A 24,688-nucleotide genomic window follows, 5' to 3' on the forward strand; every position below is an offset into this window, starting at 1 on the left:
CATCAGCCAACTGCTATGTTTTTGTTACTTTTTTTATTTTTGTTTTTTAAATAAGTTTTTAAAGTTCTCCACTGTGAAAGAAAATTGGGGCCAGGGTCCATTTGTCTTATTGGACGTTGTCTCTTTTTGCAGATTTCTTATCTAGCAGAGCAGTTGACCACATCAATGGAGTACTATCATATGGTGAAAAACTGCCATTTAAAATACTTGTACATGCGTACACTTACATATAAAATTTGTGGGGATGGAGGAGCCAAGAGTATTTAGATAGTGGATTTCTATTGATGTATAAAATAACAAAACAAAGAGAGGCATTCTCTTGCCTCTCTAGAAGATAGGACACCAGTTCAACTGGAAAATATTTATTCAAAACAGTCTACAGTCTTATGAGCTTGCAACTTGAAGAAGAAGCATGTCGCTTCGAAACAGCGGGCTGTAGTTGCCTCCAGCTCTATCTTTGCCACATGATTTTACTGCACTAATAAAAGAGCTTACTTTTTCACTGTAGCGGTGCTGCTGATATCTCTTTTTTTTTTTTTCAAAACAGTCTACCTATTTTCCAGTTGAACTGGCATCCTATCTTCTAGAGAGGAAAGACACCTCTCTTTATTTTATATGTCAATAGAAAACCTCTATCTACCGGTAAATACTCTGGGTGCCTCCATCCCAACAAATTTCCAGTCAGAACTTATTTTGATTTAGTAGTTTATCCAATAATATACTGTAGGAGAGCAACCATCCTGCTTCTGGCAAGGCCTGGAAAGCCGAGCGGAGACGGTTTATTTCCCACAAGCCTATGCAGTAGCTGCAGGGATTTGCAACTCACCCTTGTGAATATAAACTTATATACTTACATTACCCCTATAATTAACAGTACTGCACCATTGCGCTCCTGGCGCCTCTCTGCTTATTTTCTAGCTGTTCCAGGAGTACAAGCCTACTACAGGAAACACTGAAACCTTTCCATATTACATAAATGTACATTTATCTTTCCTATGCAAGGCAGCTCGGACTTCTTACCAACAAGTTTAGAATTGGTCACTCCCAGAAGATGTCAGTGCTATGTAAAAACTAAGTAATAATATTCTGCTCATAGGGGGTTCTCAAAGCTTCCTTTATTTTTAGAAGCGGCACATTTCATGATTGTGAAGTTGGCTTTTTCCTAATGGAAACTTTGAGAGGCCAGCTCTAGGAAGGTTCAGCAGTAGAACCACAAGATAATGCCCAGTGGTGTTGATCCAGGGATTTTATCTGATTACCATCTGGAGTCGGGAAGGATTTTTTTCCCTTTTGTGGCTATTTGGACCATGCCTTGTAAGGGTTTTTCACCTTCATCTGGATCAACAGGGATATGAGGGAGCAGGCTGGTGTTGTACTTTGTTTTCTGCTTGAACTCGATGGAAGTATGTCTTTTTTTCAACCCAAATAACTGTAACTATGTAACCAGTGAATCTCTTCCCATCCAGTATTTTCAAGACAATGCTGAAACAAATAATTTTTTTATCTGCATTTGTGCCTTTCTACCTCCATGTTGTCAGTCTGTTCGCTTATTTCTTACACACACTGCTTTTTCTTCAGATTCGCTGGCTGCTTGAGGATGAGCTGGTCTCAGCCCTGCGTCACTCCCGTGTCATCAACCCCTCCATCTTGCTGAAGGTTGTTACTCACGTCTGCGAATCAGAAGGTCGTCCGCACTGTCTCCGGGAACTAGTTCAGCTACAGTTTGTGTTTGGCCCAGAAAATTCTCTGCAGAAGTTTAAAGAGGTGGGTCATAGTAATGAACACGATAATAACATCTGCAACAGGAAGACAGGGTCTCTGGAGGTCAGTGTGATTTTCAGGGAACCTGATAATTACAGCTTGTTATCTATCTGTTGGTGTAACCCTTTAAAGGGAAGGTTCCATACTTACCTGGGGCGTCCTTAAAGGGACACAATCGATTGGCATGTTTTTTTTTCAATTGAGATAAGTAATGTTTGGGAAGTGCTGCTAAGTGTTGGTGTATACATCTGAATCCTTATCTCTCTGTTTACTGTTATCTAATCCATTTCACACTTTTCTGAGGGCAGTCTGCTGAAAATTATGAGGGCAGACTTAAGGCAGCCATACACTGGTCGATGTGCCATCAGATCGACCAGCTGACAGATCCCTATCTGATCGAATCTGATCAGATAGGGATCGTATGGCTGCCTTTACTGCAAACAGATTGTGAATCGATTTCAGCCTGAAACCGATCACAATCTGTTCAGCTGCTCCTGCCGCCTGTCCCCCCCCCCCCCCCCCGTATACATTACCTGATGCGGGCTCCCGGGCGTCTTCTCCGCATCTTCTCAGCGCTGCACCCGCTCCATCCCGGCGCTTCCTGTGTCACTCCGTGACCAGGAAGTTCAAATAGAGCGCCCTCTATTTGAACTTCCTGGGTCACTGCAGTGACCCAGGAAGCGCCGGGATGGAGCGGGTGCAGCGCTGAGAAGATGCGGAGAAGACGCCCGGGAGCCCGCATCAGGTAATGTATTTTTCATCGGATCGGCCGCCGCTAGCGACGCGCACTTTACCTGCGGGCGATCGAGGGTAATTTCCCGCACGGCGCGATCGACGGACCGATCCGATTTCGGGAGGAAATCGGATCGTCGGCAGCGTTTACCGCGAACGATTGGCAGCAGATTCGATCCCAGGATCGAATCTGCTGTCGAAACGGCCGGGAATCGGGCCAGTGTATGGCCACCTTAAGTCATGAGGGGAGGGGGGATTCCCTTCACAGTGCATCATTAACTCTGTGTGCAGAGAGCTTAGTCAGAGAAAGGCAGCGATTTCTCTCACAGAGAGCAGAGGAAACATATCTTATGCGCAACATAAACATCTGTGATTGTGTGTGTGTGTGTGTGTGGAACCTGGTATATGAAAACAAAAGCCTGTCAGGAAATCTGCTTCAATATTACACTGTTCTTAGCATGTCAGGTTGCAGAGATTCTTACAGATTCATACCTCTGCAAATGAGACATTCCAAACGTATCTAAAATCTACACACAACGAATTACAGCTTTTGCCTCTGATATCTAACATGAAAAGTAGGAAAATGTTTACACAGCTACTTAGACATTTGTACATTGTCATATTAGAACACATGGTTTGATAGAGTTCCTTTAGGTCTCATTAGGGCTGCTTGTCCCTCGCTGTCTCCCCCAGTGGCTCCGGTCCCCAGCAGTTAAACCCGAAATCCTGGCCAAGTCGCGCTTCATCGCGCATGCATGGCCAGGCGCGCTCCCACGACACACTCCTGTCCCTGGAAGCATTCTGTGCATGTGTAGTACTACTGCATAGGTGCAGATTGCTCCCAGGGACAGGAGCAAGACGGGGAGTGCTCCGCGCATGCGCAATGAAGCGGGAGTCGGTCAGGCTTTTGGGCTGAATTGCCTGAGTCCGTAGCCACCCGTGGAGACGGCGAGAGACAAGCAGCCCTAACAGGGCTTAAGGAAGCCCCAGGTAAGTATGGAACCTGAGATGCTTCTCTTCTCAGGAACACTTCAAGCAACTACACAGACCTTTACCTCGTGGCGACCGCCCACTACCAATTGGCGGCGGCAAAGTGGCACCCCCAGGACCGCGGAATGCCGATCGGCGGCAGTACCTGGGGAACTGATTAGCCGGGGATCGTGCGTGCATCCGCCGGCATTAGGCTCCGCCCACCCACGATGTCAACCCGCCGGCCAATTAGCAACGCCGGTGGGTTGTTAACCCTCTGATCGCCGCATTCAAAAGTGTATAATTGTAATGTATACAAAGTGTATTATACAGGCTGCCTTCTCCCCTGGTGGTCCCAGTGATCGAGCGATCACCAGGGGAGGAGGCAGCCCTTGTAGTACTCGCACAAGCACACTAATCCTGCCCCCTGATCACCCACAGCACCCCTCGGACCCCCCCATCACCCCCTCAGACCACTGTTTGCACCCAATCACTTCTCTAATCACCCATGTATCACTCACTGTCACTAACTGTCAACGCTATATTTAGTTTCCAGAAATGGAAACTTTTTTTATTTATTTTTTTTGTCACAAAGTGTCATTTTCCGCTAACTTGTGACAAAAAAATAAAATCTTCTATGAACTCACCATGCCTCTTAGTGATTACTTTGGGATGTCCTCTTTCCAAAATAGGGTCATTTGGGGGGTATTTATACTATCCTGGACTTCTAGCACCTCATGAAACATGACAGGTGCTCAGAAAAGTCAGAGATGCTTCAAACTGGGGAAATTCACTTTTTGCACCATAGTTTGTAAACCCTATAAACTTTTACCTAAACAAAAAAAAATCCAGTAAGTGTCTATTTATTGATCAAAGACATGTAGCACAATACATTTAAACAAAAATGTATATAGAAATTTTACTTTATTTTTAAAATGTCAGCACAGAAAGTAAAAAAAAATATTTTTTTGACAAAATTCATGTCTTTTTTTATGAATATAATAAAAACTAAAAATCACAGCAGCAATCAAATAGCACCAAAAGAAAAAGCTGTATTAGTGACAAGAAAATGAGGTAAAAATCATTTAGATAGTAGGTTGTATGACCGAGCAATAAACCGTTAAAGCTGCAGTGGTCTGAATGGATAAAAAGTGTCTGGTCCTTAATGCGGAATATAACCCTGCATTTCAACTTTGCTCTAAAACATTATTTACAGTATATTATATGCAACCAGCATTTTTTTTTACTAGACCAGCATTGGAAGGGTTACACAGGGCTTTAAAGAGAGTCTGAAGCGAGAATAGATCTCGCTTCAGACCTCATAGCTAGCAGGGGCATGCGTGCCCCTGCTAAAACGCCGCTATAGCGCGGCTTAACGGGGGTCCCTGTCCCCCCAAACCCCCTCCGTGCAGCGGGGGAGCGCTTCCTGCTTGTGGCAGGGCTAACCGCCGCAGCTCTGCCCCATGCGCGTCTGTCAGACGCGTATCTCCGCCTCTCCCCCGCCCCTCTGTCTTCCTTCACTGAGAGGGGCGGGGGAGAGGCGGCGATTCTCGTCTGATAGACGCGCTGGGAGGCAGGGCTGCAACCGTTAGCCCTGCCTCCAGGAAGAGAGACAGCCAGCGACCATTTTCCGACCATCTTTTGCGGGGGGTGGGTTGGGGGTGAAGGGACCCCCGTTAAGCCGCGGGATAGCGGCGTTTTAGCAGGGGCACACGTGCCCCTGCTATATATAAGACCTGAAGCGAGATTTAGTCTCGCTTCAGTGTCTCTTTAAAGTCCCTAGAGATTTCTGCAGACGCGTCCGAACTTGAATTAGATACTTTTTGTTTACATAAATGTATCTAAGTGTTTATTGTGACTCATCTCTCTCACACTGAGAAGGAGTTGGAGGACAGCCAAAGAGTGTGTAACATTTCTAAATATATACATATAACTAAATAGAATGTAACTATCTGAACGTCTGCACGGAACTTAAAACCTCTGTGTTTAACCCTTCCAATGCTGGTCTAGTAAAAAAAAAATGCTTTTTGCATATAATATGCTGTAAATAATGTTTTAGAGCAAAGTTGAAATGCAGGGTTATATTCCGCTTTAAGGGGTTTTAAGACTGCAGTCCTTAAGTGGTTAAAAGGGAACTTTATCGAAAATAATATAATGAATAAAATGGCTTATTTTTGTTAATATTACTGATTTTATAATGGGCAAACACGTTTATAAACGATTTAGTCACTGTTTGCCCATTATAAAATCTTTCCTCACCTTTTCAGAAAACTATCACAGGTGGCATCGTCTTTAGTGCTGTCAGGTGCATCGCTGCCGAATGTCTGTATAGTAGTAATTTGTAATATTGTAATATTTGTAATATCAGTAATATCAGTGTTACTAAACTATGGGTAATAAAAAGATGGAAAACACATTTTTAGTGAATATTTTGTTAAGAGTTTTATTCCACTTTAACAAAATGTCTCTATAATTTGAATATTTTAACAAATTGCATTACACATACATACCTCTTTGGAGTTTTCTGGGGTTACTGCTCCTTAGCTCAGTTTATTTAATTGTAAAAGTTGTCTTGCATAGCTCTCTGGGTTAAAGGATACATCCGAGCTATCAAAAAAAATGAAATCTACTTACCCGGGGCTTCCTCCAGCCCCTAGTAGCTGATCTGTCCCGCGCCGCAGCGTCACTCTCTGCCGCTGGCTCTTGGCGCCTTGCGAGGTCGTCCTCTACTGCGCCTGGGCGGACCCGCTTTCAATCAAATCCACGTTGTTGGGAGCGTACTGCACAGGCGCAGAACTGCTGTGTCTGCGTAGTACACTCCGACCACATGGATTTGATTGACAGAAGCGCTTGCACAGGTGCAGTAGAGGACGACCTCGCGAGGCGACGAGAACCAGCGGCAGAGAGTAAAGCTGCGGCGTGGGACAGATCAACTGCTAGGGGCTGGAGAAAGCCCCGGGTAAGTAGATTTCATTTTTTTTATAGCTTTGACCTTCCCTTTAAAGGACCACTCCAGCAAAAAAAGTAAGCAGTTAAAATCTGACCAAACTTGTCCATCTCCTCATGGTGATTATCAGGATTTTTTTATTGTTTTCAAAAGCATTTCATTTGTCCTTAGATAGGACTATAGAGCGCTTTTTTGGCCTCTTTTAGCCCCTTATACCTCTAGGTGGTTTTGGGTCACCATGAGGTGTCTAGGTAAACCTTAGTACTGGTCCAAGCCCCATAATACTGTGCCTTTATGGTTTTATTAAACTAGTTTTATCCTCCTTAGTGGTAACCACGAGCCAGACTCTGGGTAGAAAACCGCAGCTCAGAGCGGTAACCCCAAGCTACATTCGTGGTAGCTACCAGGAGGGCCATGCAGAGCATTGCACGCAGCAGGCGATTTCACTCACCTCCCGGGGGATCCAGACGCTGGTGGCCATTCCTCTTCCTCTCTTCTGATTCTCTGCATTCACCTGGTGAGTTTGTCAACTGTTGTCATGACGACAGCCGGCAATCTCACTATAGGGTTACAGCGCCACTCGGAGGATGGAGGGAGAACTGCAGCGCTGGATCCCAGGGAGGCGCGTAAGTGCAGGGGCTGCTCCAGGCTCTCTCGTGGTATGATTTTTTTCTTGCTTTTAGGGTCTAAATGCACATGACAAAACAGTACCGCTTTTGTACCCTAAAATCAGAAGGAATCATACCGCCAGGGAGGTTAATTATATGACTTCTTTCACCTCAGTGGTCTATTAAAATGAATAAAGTTCTTTTCTTTTACTATATACGGTAAGCCTTTTTTATCCCTAATTTACATCTAACCAAAATGAGATAAAGTTGGAACTCCTTCCAGACAGTATTCTTCTGCAGCTGTCTTCACGACTTCTGTTCAGTATCGCCAGCCTCCCAGAGGGCCACTTAGTGTTCCGAGACACAGAATGAGAAGCTCTGTCGTCTGTTGAGTAACCCACCTTCCTCCTTCCATGTTTCTGGGGCAAGCTAAAGTAGCACCAGACTCACTGCCCTGGACTGCAACAAGATGTCAAAAAAAGAATTTAAAAAAAGGAAGAACTTTGTGTTCAAGCAGGATACATAAAAGTTTTATTAGGGATAACTAGAGAGGGTCAATGAGATACTTATAGTTTTAAGTGGAACCTAAACTGAAAAGGATATGTATTTTTCCTTTTAAAATAATACCAGTTGCCTGACTATCCTGCTGATCCTGTGTCTCTAATACTTTTAGCCACAGCCCCTAAACAAGCATGCAGATCAGGTGTTCTGACTGAAGTCAGACTGGATTAGCTGCATGCTTGTTTCAGGTGTTTGAGTCTGCCACTAATGCAGCCTAAAGGTGCATACACACATGCGACTATAGTCGTTTGTAACGATCGTTCCCCGATCTTTACCAACGACGATCGTTACAAAAAACGAACCACCGACTATTAAGGCAAACGACGAACGAGCCAAATCGCTACAAAAGAAAGTTCTGTCTCGGCGGATTTTAACCAACGACGATCGTTTGCAAAAGTAGTACATCGTTGGAAACGATCGTTCGTACTAGGCTTGACATGCGCATTTCACTATTTCTCCATGGAACTTCTCATTTTTATGCGCAGGCGCAATAGTTGCTTTCTGTGATGTAACATTCGTTCTAACGATCAGATCGTTACACACATTTTAAAACTACCTTTACTTAGGTCGTTCTTTCATCAATTAAAAGTTCGTTCGTCGTTCTTAACGAACGATCGTTGTCGCATGTGTGTACGTAGCATAAGAGATCAACAGGGCTGCTAGACAACTAGTATTGTTTAACCAGCTGAGCGGTCTGGACGAGCTCAGCTCGTCCAACACCGCCAGCGGCTGCCGCTCAGGCCCTGCTGGGCCGATTTTAATGAAATAAAAAGCAGCACACGCAGCCGGCACTTTGCCAGCCGCGTGTGCTGCCTGATCGCCGCTGCAGCGCGGCGATCCGCCGCGTGCAGCGGCGAAAGAGGGTCCCCCCAGCCGCCCGAGCCCAGCGTAGCCGGAACAAACAGTTCCGGCCAGCGCTAAGGGCTGGATCGGAGGCGGCTGACGTCAGGACGTCGGCTGACGTCCATGACGTCACTCCGCTCGTCGCTATGGCGACGATGTAAGCAAAACAAGGAAGGCCGCTCATTGCGGCCTTCCTTGTTTATTATGGGCGCCGGAGGCGATCGGAAGAACGCCTCCGGAGCGCCCTCTAGTGGGCTTTCATGCAGCCAACTTTCAGTTGGCTGCATGAAATAGTTTTTTTTTTATTTAAAAAAAACCCTCCCGCAGCCACCCTGGCGATTTAATCAGAACGCCAGGGTGGTTAAAAGGAAACATCCATATCCTTCTCAGTTTAGGTTCCCTTTAAGTTGATTCACATTTTATTTTAAATTATAAAACTCAGCATTTCCTCTTTGTTCTAAAAGATTTACAGCATAAAATCTTCTACCTCAAAAAATGTAGCAGAACAGCATTCAAACAGTTAAACACAACACTTTGTTTTTCAATGGAAAGCTTCTGGCAGCATCCAAAGAGGTGATGACATTATCTTTTGTTTACCTTTCTTTGTCAGATACATTTAGTAAATGTTAGCACACTGCCAAAACTGAGCTGTACTAAGCTGAGGAGCAGAAAGAGCTGAGAAGTGATCACAAGGTAGATTGTAATATATAAATACAGCAGCTTTGCAATACAATGCAATGGCAGCTTTCAGAGTGGATAAACTGTACTTTGGGAATTTGTAATTTGTAAACAGACAATATTACCTGTGCACAAAAGAAAATATGGTAACTGTATGGGTAATAAAAAGTAGGAAAACACATTTTTATTGAATGTTATGCCAGAGTTTTATCTCACTTTAATTGTAGTTTAATATATGCAGCTTGGAAATGAACCAATTAAAATCCTCAGCTACTGCACCCCATTGGCCTAGTTCAATGCTGCATACGTTTTCATAAAATTAATACACAATCTGAGGATCTTAGCATCTAATAGATCATCTCCAGTAATAACCTAACTGACCAGGTTTAGGTCAGCCTCAAGAAGTCCATAACATCTTATATACCATCCTGAGCATGCAAGGAGCTTTCAAGACTGAATCCACCTTTGCATAGTCCTCAAAGCCGATCTTAACTCAAAATTAACCAAGGCAAATTATAAAAACATAAAAACAATCTGGTTAATAAGCAAGTGCAAACAGCCCATAGAACAAAAATGGTGGACAGAATACTTGTTTAATGAGACAAAAATTCTTAATAAAGAATTTTGGCCTCGATTCATCAAGACTTATCGAATCAATTACAGACAGCTCGGTAAAATATCAAACTCGATAAGTTGATTTCAGGATTCATCAAAGTTTTCTACAGCAGTTAGCGAGCATTCAGTAATCATTCGGTAATGATGCGATAAAACGGAAGAAAGTGCAATTCATGAAAATGAAAGTGGGCGTGGTTTAGCGTTACATTAAGGATTAGTTATCTCCTTCACTGCTCTGTCGTTATTCCTGTCAGATCATTGCTGACAGAGAAGATGGAGCCATTTGAAGTGATTATGTATCAGCTGAGAGTGATTCAAAGGCGCAGAAGGGCAAGAATAAGGTCTAGAACCATACCAAATTTGCAAGAGAATGGATTTATTTGCTATACCAGGACATCTGCATTTCTCTTGAATCATCTTTTAAGAGAACACAGGCAGTGCCAGGGATAACTAAATTGCTAGCTGCACTACCTTTTTTTCAGAAAAGGCTCCTATCAAGCCGTAGCCGTAATTGTGGGATTGTCCCAAGCCACTTCCAGAATCCTGGTCCAGGTGTTAAGCCCTATTTGGAATGTTGCTATGTGGCGTTCAAAGGACTGCCTTTTTACCCACAATTCCACGGGAATCTTATGGCCTTGTGTTATATTACCGCTGTAAAATGGAAATATCGACACGTTACCAAATGGTTACCGCGTTGTTATCGATATTTTATCGAAGTCGCACTGAATGCGGAAAAACCTTGATGAATACAACTAGAAATCGATAAACTTCGAATTCTGTAATTAACGAACTGGAAAAAGTTATCGCAAAGACAATAATGAATCGATGCCTTTTTTGTCTTCTATTCATACAGTGTCAACATATCACACGGCACTGCGTAAACCACAAACCTGCATACGAGTACAATCCATGAATGACATAAGAGGACCCTGACCTCCGTTTATTATGGCGCTCTTTGTGTGCATAGGAAATAATTTGTTATACAGTATAATCTCATTATAGGAAGCTCCAAGGGGCCAGGAAAAGTGGTTTACTATATCAGAAGTTTACTGTATCAGAAATTGTCCTAGAAATGGCTCAGCATGCCCTGGTACATTCTCTGCTGCAAAGGAGCAACCCTGTCCTCCCATTGGAGGTACAGAACAAGCACTTGCACATTTGGTGGACCACAAGGTTAAGTATACCTTAGGGTTGCATAGCCAGGCTGGACAAATTGCTTGTAAGTTTCTAGGGCTCCTTAAAAATTGCAGCAGCTGTCACTGAATAGAGGCAGCCACTCAATTCCGATACCTCCGCGGGTGGGACTTGCAGCACATGTCCTGCAAAACTTTCTGCTCCACTTGAGCCAATCATGACGTCTCACCTCAAAATGCAGCCAGTCGTGATAAACCACTCGCATTTGTAATGTGAGTGGATCTGATACCTGTGTGGGCAGGACCAGAGGCAAATCCAAGATTAGTTTCGTTCATACAAATTGCTTGGAAATATCGAATCTGAAGAAAAAATTGTACAGTTAAAGGGCACCTTAAAGAGGAACGCCAGTGAAACTAATGTAATAAAAAAAGTGCTTCATTTTTACAATAATTATGTAGAAATAATGTAGTCAGTGTTTGCCCATTGTACAATCTTTCCTCTCCCTGATTTACATTCTGACATTTATTACATGGTGACATTTTTACTGCTGGCAGGTGATGTCGGTGGAAGAAGAAGCTGCTTGCTTTTTTGGCTGTTGGAAATAGCTGGAAACAGCTGTTATTTCACACAATGCAACAAGGCTCCCACAGTGTGATGTCAGAACCATGGTTCTGACATCACACTATGGTAGGGGTTTCACCACAATATCATCCATACAGAACCCCCTGATCTGTTTGTGAAAAGGAAAAGCTTTCTCACAGAAAAGGGGGGTATCAGCTACTGATTGGGATGAAGTTCAATTCTTGGTTACAGTCTCTCTTTAAGACTTATGTCGCCTGAAACGTGTGTGTGTGTAGCGTTAAACCGACACTGAAGCGAAAAAAAAATTATGATATAATAAATTGGTTGTGTAGTACGGATAATTACTAGAACATTAGTAGCAAAGAAAATATTCTCACATTTTTTTTATTTTTTATGTATCATTCTCTAATATTTGCAGTTAACACTCAACTCAAAATTCTAAATGATTTTACAGAGCAGGCAGGTGAACTTTTGAACCCTTCTCTGTAGAGAAAAAGAAAATATGATGACTGAGGCCTGGTGCACACCAGAGGAGTTTTTCTGAGCGTTTTGAGTTTTTGAAACCTCCTGCTAATGTTATCCTATGTGTCTATGCACACTGGAGCGATGAGGTTTTGTAAAAAAAAAACATAGCATTACATTGGGAAGAGCTTTTGAAACCTCTAGCATTTGGGGAGCTTTTCTGGTGTGTCTCAGCCCTGACAGTTGAAATAACAAGCTTCAGAAGTCAGAGCTCTCTGCGACTTTGAAAGTCCTGGAGCTCAATGGCTCTTTTGCATAGATAACTGTAGTTTCTTAACTCTTCCTGTACTGGAAACAATATTAGACTTACAGTATGTCTCTGCTCCTAATGTTTTATTTCTTAGCTGTACTAAACATACAAATCATTATATCATAATTTGTTTTGCTTCAGTGTCTCTTTAAATCTCAGCTCTCCTCTGAATCAATCAATATGTTTTGCTTTGTTTTCTATGGCTTTTGGGAACCGGGAAAATAGTTTACTGCATCAAGCAGCTTAAAGCATTGTAGGAAGGCATATCCTACCAACGTTAATCAGATTTTGAGAAAAATTGGACCAAAATGATACTTTCCAGATCGATATACCAACTAGTAAATACTGATTGTGGGCTGTTATTTGCTATATAAAGGCAGCTTAGTTGTGACACATTGTGAGAGGGGCACTAGCCGCATGTGATCATTCAGAGTAGGTTTAAAGTTTGTCATAATCCATATTTTGTGCATCTTTACAAAGTTCTGGGTAAATATTGGAGCGGCTTGTTGGCTGGAGTTCAGAGCTGCGCGGCGTGGCCCGTGGGACAGCTCGTTTTTGGAAGTTCTTAGCTTGCATTTCTCGCTTGGTCTACGAGAGCCAATGATATTTTTAGAAACAATTATCCTTTTATGGCTCTTTCTCAGCTAATGTCAAGCCAAGTTGCAGCGGTTGAGTTAGGCCCTCCGATCGGAGCCTTTTAATGATCTCGGGGGAGTTTTTCAGGGCCGTAAAATCAGGGATTTGTTTTTAAATGAAATGTATAATCTTGGGACTGTGTTTGGCAGGAGAAAGTTATCGTTTCAAGCTAAGTGTTTTTTGTTACGTCTTAATTTTCCTCTTTATGTTCCAGTGTACGGCTCATTTCCCTCCTTCTGTGTATAAATAAAATCCTGCACACTCATGAGCTCGCCATAAAAAACAGGATTTATAAGCAAAAGTAAGGTAAAAAGGCCATCACTGCATTGGAGTCTCTACCAGGATCTGGCATTAAAAGAAAACTCTACCCCAAACTTTTTGCCTTAGTTTTGAATAGCATTGGGGAACTTGTTTTTTATATTGCTGCCTGTTGAAGTTACTCCCCATGTTTCCTGTTCTTGATTCCTCCAGAGGAAGTGAGTTAAAACCTCACCACCAATTAAAACCTGCAGCTGTCTCTAACCCTAAAGCGCACCACAAAAATGTTTGTTGCCATACGTGCACCTATTGGAGGCATTGCTTCACTTCCTGCCATTTGTAACACCACAGGAAGAGGATGTGAGGGGGAGTCTTTATAGCATTAAAGGTGCACTGAAGTGACATATACTTAAATACAGTAAATGATTCAGGATACCCACTTTTATGGTAATTTTCCTGGTTTTAGCATCAGAAACACATTGCTGTACATTGGTATCTAGCCCCTCTCGCACAGTGATGCTTGGTCTAGGCTGTTTAGCTACAGTATGTGGCATTCTCTGCCCAGTGTATTCTTGGAGACAAGGCGTTATTTTTTCTGGCTTTAGAATTCTCAGAAACAACAATTCCTCTTCAACACTTATAACATTAAACCCCTGACAGCAGGAGCGTAACAATAAGGGCAAACAGTACATGAAGACAGACCGGGCACTTGTCTCTTTAATTGCTTTAATCCTTACTTGAGCCACGCTTATGACAGTAACATTAATCACATGCATATGCATCAAACCTGAAGTTGACGATCATGCTGGGGTGATTAGGGATCGGATGCACGTCCCTTTGCTAATCCCATGTGCCATAACATGTGTGAATTGGGGTGAAGTGTGAAGCAAATCTATTTGAAGGTGCAGGTGAAAGCCTCTGCCCCCAATATTTGCAGAGTGGCAAGTAATTCTTCTCTTCAGTGTACTAGTAACAATAGGGGCTGCAGCCCCTGCACTCACGGGGGGGCCCAGGACCCCCTCTGGGGCCCGCTCAGGGCCATTTTAGGGGCCTGGAGGGGTCGCAGCATGAAGGGGAAGCCATGGCCACACATCGGCGGGGAGGGGGACGGTCTCCCTCACCTCGGGCTCTTCCCTCCAGCTTCAATAAGTGTGTGTGCAGGCAGCGGCAGATATACATACCTTCCTTGCGTTCCACCACGGATGTTCCTCGCTTTAGCATCTGACGCTACTTCCTGTACAAACTGTCCCCCCTCCCCGCTAATGTGTGGCCATGGCTTTCTCCTCATGCTGCAACCCCTCCAGCCCCCTAACACGCTCCTGCCTGACAGGTGTCATTCCACATGTAATCCTGAAATAGACTGTGCTGGCCGCAGAGATGTTAGTACGTCACAAAGGTACTTAAGGTTTACTGGTGATACACTTCCTTCACATCCTTCCCTGCTGTGACCTCACATGGCTGAGAGTTTCTCTTAAAAGGATCCAAGCAGCTTTAATTTTCTGCTGTTTGTAACGATCTCTTAAAGCTGTAGGAGCCGCCATTGATTTTAGCTTTACCATAGGTATTTGCTAACACCCTGGGGGTCAGTTTAATGATGCTACATGTTTTTCTTGGCTCTGGTTTTTAAGCCAAGCTGTGCGTGACCATTCAGGTGATGCTTCTCACCTTATCTTCCTGTAGGAATTTCGCAGACTGTCTCTGAGTGGCTACCAGCTGAATGAGGAAGAAGAGGACTATTATTATGTCTCTCTGAGTCGTCATCACGTCCAGCGGGCCGAGCACCCCGGGTCACGGCATCTGGATGTGCCGGGACAGTCAGCCTGGCAGGACCCTGATGTTAGTACGGCTACAGAAAGTGTGGAGGAAGACCAGGAATCCAAAGGGCTGCCAAGGAATGGCTGTGCAGAAGACAAGGTAAGTGTGATGGAGGGGCTGGTTTTTTTTGTTTTTTTTTTAGCTCAGCAATCACTCGCAGTCATTTTTCATTTTAATATCCTTGATATACTAAAAGGTGAAGTCACCATGGGGAAAAACAAACATGCTCTTGTACACAACATTTTGTTCAGGGACGAGTGATGAAAGGTAAGACCCCCGAGTATGTAGCCTCCCTCACCAAGTCTACAGGCACAAGGGGTCTTGTGAATAGAAGATCCTCCACTTAGTTTTTGTACTTAGCCATCTCTGCTCCTTCCATGTCATTTTAAACTTTTTAAAAGGTATCCTGAGCAGTACAATGAAACGGGCAAATGACCTTATCTGGGGCTTCCTCCAGCCCCTCGTAGTGGATGAAATCCCTTGGCGTCCTCTGGGCTCCCTCTGTTCTGCCCCTGGCGGCTCCGTTTAAGCTCCGACTTTGGCCAAAGTCGCGGGCCACTGCACATGTACGGCCCCTCCACGCGCCCGTCTCCCATTGCACGCTCACCACTGTAAATGTTCTGCGCATGCACAGTTCTTTAAATAATCAACTGTGTGTGCGCAGAACGCTTATAGCTGCGGGCGCGTGGAGGGGTCGCGCATGCGTAGTGGTCCATGACTTTAGCCAAAGCCACCACTGTAACAAAGCCACCGGGGGCAGAACAGAGGGAGCTCAGAGGACCCAGAGGGATTTTATCGACTACGCGGTGCTGGAGGAAGCCCCAGGTAAGTTAATTTGCGCGTTTTATTGTACTGCTCAGGGTCCTTTTAACTAAATACCAGCAATCATTCACTTTGACTCTCACATCCTGGAATCGTTAGAGAACCAATTAGGACGTGAGAGTCACATCGGAGAATCCAAAGTGGTTAAATAGGCCACCATTATTTTTTTTTTGTTTAGTTATAGTGGTGAACAGGTGCAGTAAAATTGTTCCTAGAACTGTTAGACGGCCAGTACGTTTTATTGGAACCTTCCTCTTTTTGAGTTCATGAAGAATGACTCTTTGGGATCCTGAACTATTAAAAGTGGATGTCAACAGTGTCAGGAATATATTGGGGTGCTTATGATGTAAGGATAATATTTTCATTTTTCTGTCTACTGGGTAAAACCTCAGATGTGTATTGGGCTTGGGTGTAATTGGTCACCTGGCCAGAGTAAACTAAAATCCAATGTAATTCGGTATGTAGATGTCCATTACCTCTGCCCCATTGTCCAGCAGGGGAAACTGTGTCTACTGCTAATTAGCTGCCAATTAAGGAAGAATAGGCTGGTCGGCATGGCTTTTGAGTCTGGTGTCAGCCATTGTCCCATTGTACAAGGCAAGCCTGCTAGAGTCTTGGGGGCAGGGGGAAGCTGACACCTGAATGTTTGAAATGTATTTGACAGCCTACGGGAAATTATGGAAGGGGTGAAGTCCTTTTGATACCATTTTCTACCTGTGGAAATTGAATTATTGGTGGAGGTGCAACCTCCTTATCTTTGATCAGCTAGGAAGTACTGTCAACAATGGGGTTGTCACCTGTAACTTGGACTAGGGAAATCTTTTCATGTATGTGGATCTCTGGAAATCCCATTTATGTCTGAGAACTGAGACAGGAAAAAGCCGTAATCAAGTTTTCACCTGGAGTTGAAAGGCTCACTTCACAATCTTTGATGTATGGACTTTTACCTGGAAATGGAATATGTCTGAGATTTAATTAAAATCTAGTTCCTCCCCCCCCCCCCCCCCCCCCAAGGAAGTTGCAGCCTACAGGCGTAGCTCAGAGTATAAAAAGCAGAGGCGGATGCCTAGTGACTGTCTTCTCTCGGAGGTAGCGAATAGCTAGGGAGGATCGCGACTCCTGGTCGAACCGGCGTCCTCCCGTCAAACAACGTTCTAACCTAAGCTGGTAACGTTTTTTTTAATCCCCATTTTTATTTTACGCAAATATCCGTGTGTGTTATCTTTGTAACTTTTATCTTGTAACTATTTTTACTTTGTTTTTTGTAATCTTTTTGTATATATTAAGTTCTGCACTGTTCTATGTTTTTCTAGAATATTAAATTATTATTTAATAAGTTTGACTTCTGCCGTACTAAACTAACATTCATAGCCTAGAAGAGACTGAAGTGTAACCGTGTATAAGTTCATGCCTAATTGTACGCTTGAGCAACACTACCGTATGAAATTGTAATTGCATTGTGTGTGGGGGCGTTTGTCATACGTTGGCCTAAGCGCGCAGCTGACCCAACGTATGAACAACGCCAGTGCGAGTAGCGACAGCAGAGTGGCTAACAGTATCGTTCGGAACGACTGTTAGTGGGTCTTTGCTTCACGACAGTGTAAGATTGCAACTGTGTGTGTGTGTGGGTGCGTGGCGTTCCCGTATTTGGCCTAAGCGCAAAGCTGACCCAAATACGAAAACGCGGAGTGCGCGCTGAGGACTCGACAGCAGAGTGAAAGTGTCTAGCGAACCGCTAGTGGTGGCAGTGAGAGGTGTTCTGAGGGGTCCCAGCCTTGTTTTAGCTTGACTAAGGCTGCTTCCCCTCTCAATCTGGTCAAACCCGCAGTCGGGAACCGTATACGCAGGCGTGCTGCGGGCCGGTTCCTGACATAATTGGCTGGCAGTGGTGGGATCGTTTGGTACATTAGTACGCAGTTTAGCTCGCTATTCTGAGTACTAAAGGCTGGAAGCTTGCTAGAAGCAACTAGCCTACAGAAGTCTACTCAGTGCAGAATCTATATACTTTTTTTTTGTTCAAAGATACACACTTGGTGTTTGCTTTCCCTCCCCCCCCCCCCCTTTTTTCTTTTTATTTTTTGCAACACGATGGCTCAGAAAGCATCCAGCTATGCAAGGCAAAACAAAGAGATGCTACTCAACCTGTGTGAGCACAGAGGCATCGAGACGGTGAGCGGCCAGACTAAGGAGCAGTTAGTTCGTGCGCTCGAGGAGCATGATGAGGCAGAGCAAGCCCGTGCTTCAACGTCAGCGGGTGCAGCTCACGACACGACAGAGGAGGAATCGCTCCCGCCACAGAATGCGAGTGGAGACGATGTCCTGGATGATCCACCGAACACGGAGATGACATCTCTGGAAGCTGATCTACAGCTACTGAACTCGGCCGATCCTGAACTGCGCCTAAAGCTGATCCTACTGCACCGACAGGCAGAGAAGGAACAATCGGCACAGCGACTCCAGGCCGAGAGGGAAAGACTCCAGGCCGAGAGGGAACAAGCTGCCCAGCGACTCCAGGCCGAGAGGGAAAGTGCTAAACGGCAACACCAGCTGGAGCTGGCTAAACTTCAGCAGCAGAACCGGTCTGCTGGACCCGCAGAACGCGAAGGTGAACGAGTCCACAGAATCCCCCTGGATAAGTTCCCCGCTATGGACAAAGACTCTGACATAGACACTTTCCTACAGGGGTTTGAAAGGACTTGTCGGCAGTATGGGGTGCCCCGTGAGCAGTGGACAAGATACCTCACCCCAGGGCTGAGAGGCAAGGCCCTGGAGGCGTTTGTGAGTCTCCCCCAGGAGGAAGAAACAGACTTTGAGGCAATTAAGAAAGCCATCATTGCACGATACCACCTCACGCCAGAGGTGTATCGCAAACGTTTTAGGACAGTGCAGCGAGGTCCTAATGACAGCTACCTGGATCATGCTTGCAACCTGCGTACTGCCTTCCAGCAGTGGTTAAAAGGACTGTCAGTCAAAACCTTGGATGCCCTGCAGGAGCTGATGATAAAAGACCAGTTCCTACACACCTGTCCTGTTGAGGTCCGGCTGTTTGTGCTGGATCGAGAACCAAAGACAGTGGATGAGGCTGCGGAAATGGCCGATGCCTACACCGCCCATAGAGCACCTGAGTCCCGGAGGACTACTACGCCCAGCTGGAGAGGAGAACAGATGTCTAAACCTGTGTCACCCAGCACCCAGAGGAGGAAAGCACCGCTGTCTCCTGGAGTCAGGCAACCAACCACTGACACTCGGAAATGCTTTGTATGTGACAGGGTGGGTCATATCAGCACGACTTGCCCAGAGAGGAAGAGGGAGGCCCCAAAATCCAGTGAGGCCTCAAACCTCAGTGAAGTCCCAACTGCCCTGTGTGCTACCAGGAATGCCACTGGCTATGCAGAGAATCTGCAGCTTGTCACGGTTGGGGGTACAGTTGCCACTGGGCTGAGAGACACTCGAGCAGAAGTGACTCTCATACATCCCCAGCTTGTGAACCCAGAGCAGTACACACCTGGGAAAATGATTGCTGTCAGAGGAATTGGGGGTGTCACCCCAGCCATACCCACCGCCTTGGTCCACCTGGATTGGGGGGCCGGCAGCGGACTGAAAGAAGTTGGGGTAACTGACAAAATCCCCACCAACGTTTTGCTGGGTACGGACCTGGGACGGTTAGTGGCCCGGTATGAGCCTACCCCAAACCCTGTGGGGCCTGCACCCCCAGCAGAAGTTCAGGACTCTTGCAAGGTACTGTTTGATAATGCTGTGCAAGTGGGGAATGCTGGCGAGGCCCCAGGGGCTACGGACTGTGTACTAGGAGCCAGCCCTAGTGAGTCTCTAGTGCCTAGGCCTGGAGTGGAACCTGTTGATACCAAGAATGCAGAAACTGATGAGGTCATTTATGACGCACGGACTATCGAGGCGATCGAGGCAGGAACTGTTGATGCTACTTGTGAAGTGCTGAGTAGCAATGTGTGTAAAGATACAGATAATGTTGATGTTTTATGTGATGTCCCAAATGACAATATATGTAGGGCTGATAATGCTGTGTGTCATGTGGACACTCCGTCAGCTGCAGGAGGAACCAGCGGCGCTCGCTGGGCTGCAGCAGGTGGACTGTCCACTGAAGGGGCAGATGGCACCAGGCCAGATCCTTCCCCTTCAGATGGTTTCAATACCAAAGGTGATGTGGTTTATGATATGTGTAAGGTGGGCGCTCCCTCGGCTGCCGTGGTAACCCGCAGCGCTAGCGAGTCTACAGCAGAGGGACTGTCCACCGAAGTGGCAAATGTTGCTGGGTCAGCCACATCCACTTCGGAACCTGGCTCTGAGGACCCAGGAGCCTCTCCGTCTGCAGCCTTCCTGGAATGTGTGACAGGCAGCACTGAGCTCTCTGGGGCTGTTCGATTTGACAGCACCCTGGAAGAGCTCAGGGGGCTAACCAGCAGGTCACCAGCTGGGAGGGGCGGGCTGAGAAGGTTCTGGGAAGTTATTCCCTCGGAGCTGTCCGAAGTGGAGGAGGCAGCCCGGCAGAGAATCGTTCCCCAAAGGGACAGAGAGATAGCTCCTGCCACTATAGAGAAAGTGCGTGTAGCGACGGTTGGAACCCTCCTCCAGCTGCAGCACTGTCTCTATGGTCGCGAATTCACGGTTGTCACTGACCCTCATTCCCCTGGTTGGTTACGTCAGGTTGTCAGGGGCAATGACACATTGCAGCAACCTGACCTAGCTTTCCAGTCCTGTAGCTTGGAGCTAAGGAATTACCCCCCCAAGCCCGGCCGTCAGTGTCGGCTTTGGCAGGACGATTCGTTAGAATCATTTGCCGGCGCCGTCTGGAAGAGGGGGCGTGTCAGGAATATATTGGGGTGCTTATGATGTAAGGATAATATTTTCATTTTTCTGTCTACTGGGTAAAACCTCAGATGTGTATTGGGCTTGGGTGTAATTGGTCACCTGGCCAGAGTAAACTAAAATCCAATGTAATTCGGTATGTAGATGTCCATTACCTCTGCCCCATTGTCCAGCAGGGGAAACTGTGTCTACTGCTAATTAGCTGCCAATTGAGGAAGAATAGGCTGGTCGGCATGGCTTTTGAGTCTGGTGTCAGCCATTGTCCCATTGTACAAGGCAAGCCTGCTAGAGTCTTGGGGGCAGGGGGAAGCTGACACCTGAATGTTTGAAATGTATTTGACAGCCTACGGGAAATTATGGAAGGGGTGAAGTCCTTTTGATACCATTTTCTACCTGTGGAAATTGAATTATTGGTGGAGGTGCAACCTCCTTATCTTTGATCAGCTAGGAAGTACTGTCAACAATGGGGTTGTCACCTGTAACTTGGACTAGGGAAATCTTTTCATGTATGTGGATCTCTGGAAATCCCATTTATGTCTGAGAACTGAGACAGGAAAAAGCCGTAATCAAGTTTTCACCTGGAGTTGAAAGGCTCACTTCACAATCTTTGATGTATGGACTTTTACCTGGAAATGGAATATGTCTGAGATTTAATTAAAATCTAGTTCCTCCCCCCCCCCCCCCCCAAGGAAGTTGCAGCCTACAGGCGTAGCTCAGAGTATAAAAAGCAGAGGCGGATGCCTAGTGACTGTCTTCTCTCGGAGGTAGCGAATAGCTAGGGAGGATCGCGACTCCTGGTCGAACCGGCGTCCTCCCGTCAAACAACGTTCTAACCTAAGCTGGTAATGTTTTTTTTAATCCCCATTTTTATTTTACGCAAATATCCGTGTGTGTTATCTTTGTAACTTTTATCTTGTAACTATTTTTACTTTGTTTTTTGTAATCTTTTTGTATATATTAAGTTCTGCACTGTTCTATGTTTTTCTAGAATATTAAATTATTATTTAATAAGTTTGACTTCTGCCGTACTAAACTAACATTCATAGCCTAGAAGAGACTGAAGTGTAACCGTGTATAAGTTCATGCCTAATTGTACTCTTGAGCAACACTACCGTATGAAATTGTAATTGCATTGTGTGTGGGGGCGTTTGTCATACGTTGGCCTAAGCGCGCAGCTGACCCAACGTATGAACAACGCCAGTGCGAGTAGCGACAGCAGAGTGGCTAACAGTATCGTTCGGAACGACTGTTAGTGGGTCTTTGCTTCACGACAGTGTAAGATTGCAACTGTGTGTGTGTGTGGGTGCGTGGCGTTCCCGTATTTGGCCTAAGCGCAAAGCTGACCCAAATACGAAAACGCGGAGTGCGCGCTGAGGACTCGACAGCAGAGTGAAAGTGTCTAGCGAACCGCTAGTGGTGGCAGTGAGAGGTGTTCTGAGGGGTCCCAGCCTTGTTTTAGCTTGACTAAGGCTGCTTCCCCTCTCAATCTGGTCAAACCCGCAGTCGGGAACCGTATACGCAGGCGTGCTGCGGGCCGGTTCCTGACAAACAGCTTTTAATGAGTGACTGCTGTGTTTAACCAATTTTTGTTTCTATCATTTCAGTTGACGTTAGAGGATCCTGGGGAGTGGGCACAAACCGCCCTGGAAGTGTCTGATAGTGAAGTTTCCTCAGTAATGTCAGGGATGTCTGCATTAGATCAAGGGGGAAGAACGGGAGTAGAGTCTGTACTGACCGAGAGGGTCCACACCCCCACGAAGACTTCATCTGACGTCAGTCTGCCTGAGTCCATGCAGTCTGGCAATGTGAACAGTTCAGGTAATATTGGTAAAATTAATCAAAAACGTATTTACATGGTGGGTCCACACTTCATTAACCTCCCTGACGGTACGCAGTTTTAGATGCTGCGTCCGCGGGAGGTTTTTTTTTAAATAAAATTTGAACAACATGCTTAAGCTAGCACTTTGCTAGCTAACTGTGGCCCCCAAGTCCCCCGGCACCGCTCTGATCCCCCCGATAGCCGCCGGCAATATTTACCCATTCGCATCTTCACCCTTTAGCTTCAGTTGTCGCTATGGCGACGATCGGACATGATGTCATCGATGTCATGCGCAATCCCCATAGCGAAGCCTGGAGCTGATTGGGAGGCAATGTCATCGCAGGATCCCTGGGAGGTACGTATAACGATGGCAATCGGTGGGGGCCGGGAGGGACTTGAGGGGGGAGGGGCATCGTTAGCTAGCAAAGTTTTATTTCCGCCAGGAAGGTGAAGTAGTGTCTCTCTGATGAGATCTCAATACTTGACCCACAAAGTGCAGCCAATAACTCTTCTAGGTCCCCACATGCAATTATTAGTCCCCCTACCCCCATTCCTTCTGGTAATTAGAGTGGCCAGTGTCTGTCCTATCTGCCCCTCCCCCTTCTTTGTTAATTAGTGTGGTCGTGTATGCTTTACCATCTCCCTGCTTTTTAATTATTGTGGCCACATTCTGCTGCCTCACCTCTCTATCCTGTATACATGATGCCATATATTCTCAGATAGCCATGTTAGTTGAAGTGGTGGACCTTCCATTGTTTACCCTTTTGTTCTGCTAGCTCCTACATCCTTATTCTAATGCCGTATATCCGGTATCAAGGATATGAGGCTGCTTGTTTCTTGCTCTTAATGCAGAGTAAGCCACAGCAGGAGCTACAGGCCTTTTGTGCCATTGTCCTCTCATCTGTTCCACACATATATTATCTGTTCCTTGCTGCAGATGCCACCTAATTTGAACAGGTCTCTAATGTTAGGAGGTGAATAGATGCTAGATTCTAGTATTGTGTGTGTTTGCTTAACTGTACTCCTTTTTCCCCCAGGAGGATCCCGGCAGCGCCCCAGTCGTGTCCAGAGCTTGGTGTCCAGTCATGGTAGTATGGACTCTGACCATCTAGGTGAGCCGGGTTACTGATCCATAGATGCATCCTATTAGCTGAGTAACAGAAGATCTGGTTCTGAAACATGTGTTATGCTTTTGGCAGGGTATGATGGAGGCAGCAGCGACAGCGAGTGTGAAGATGCCCTGATCAGTGAGCAGGATTCCCGCTGTCCAGTGATGCCAAAATTTTGGCTTATTGTGAAGATCCACCAGGATCGGGTGGAAGTGTGTACCCATGCCAGGTAAGTTTATAATAAATTCCTATTGAGGTTGCTGGGGGAAGATTGGAGCTCAATGTAACAGTATAGCCGATGTAGCATGAGTACACTATACCACTCCTTGGTATTTGGCAATCCTGCTGTGCTGGGGAGCACGTGTGTCATTCTATGGCAATAAATCCACTGTCTGGAAAATTCATGCAAGTCAAGTTTGTGAGTTGCAGAAACACAGCGGACATACTCAGACATGGTGGTGATGGACATGTGTGAATGAGTCTATGCTTAACCATGGTTAAGTATGTGGTCCGTTCTGCATGTCCATTGGTTCACTGCCACCTGCTCTGGAAATCAGTCTGGCAGCAGATCTAGTGTGAACAGGCCCTCAAGCATATCTTGGGAAGGGTTTCAAAGGAAGGTAAAGGAGCTTGAGAAATCTAGAAATACAGCATGTGCAGTGGATGTAATAAATATCGTTGGTTGCTATGGGCAACAACTCTACACCTTTGTTCGGCACCATATCACAGAATGTGTGATAACTTGACCCTTATCACTGCATCAGCACAGGAGATAGAACTGATTAGACGTCTTCAAAGTTTAAGGAGTTTATTCGGCAAACAGAAATACAGGTGGGTTCAACAGCAATCTTCTCTTCGTTACATGTTCGTGACCTTAGCACAGCAATCGGTCTGTAGTAAGTTATCTTTAAGCGTTGCAGGCTCTTGGTCCATTCCTTGTGAATGGTAACCAGGCTTTATCTTACGAACATCTATGCTACGTTGCACCTAGCGTAGATACAGCATACAGGTAGATAAGATGACAAGAAGTTACAAGAAGACTAGAAGTAAATTAAAAGTAGAAACTGGAAGTGGCTCTCTAGAGCCCATGTTGGCTGTTTTATACTAGCCTCTAAAGAGTTAAATGTGACATCACCAAGCAGGGACAGACCAGTTACCCATCGCCTGCAATTGGCTGATAAGAGC

At 45.6% G+C, this 24,688-nt stretch overlaps 1 protein-coding gene across 8 annotated transcripts in view; it reads left to right on the top strand.

Annotated features, from left to right (window-relative positions):
- SZT2 (SZT2 subunit of KICSTOR complex) overlaps positions 1 to 24,688 on the top strand; it is a 414,375-nt gene that overhangs the window by 300,555 nt on the left and 89,132 nt on the right. For all 8 annotated transcript variants that reach the window (XM_068239443.1, XM_068239448.1, XM_068239449.1 and 5 more), the window contains 5 exons: positions 1,579 to 1,764; positions 14,777 to 15,010; positions 22,180 to 22,393; positions 23,432 to 23,506; positions 23,594 to 23,732. In XM_068239443.1, the coding sequence (XP_068095544.1) occupies positions 1,579 to 1,764; positions 14,777 to 15,010; positions 22,180 to 22,393; positions 23,432 to 23,506; positions 23,594 to 23,732 (848 nt within the window). The remainder of the gene's footprint in view (positions 1 to 1,578; positions 1,765 to 14,776; positions 15,011 to 22,179; positions 22,394 to 23,431; positions 23,507 to 23,593; positions 23,733 to 24,688) is intronic.

This window comes from Hyperolius riggenbachi, chromosome 6 (genome assembly GCF_040937935.1).
Source record: "Hyperolius riggenbachi isolate aHypRig1 chromosome 6, aHypRig1.pri, whole genome shotgun sequence".
In the NCBI taxonomy this organism is placed as follows: Eukaryota; Metazoa; Chordata; class Amphibia; order Anura; family Hyperoliidae; genus Hyperolius; species Hyperolius riggenbachi.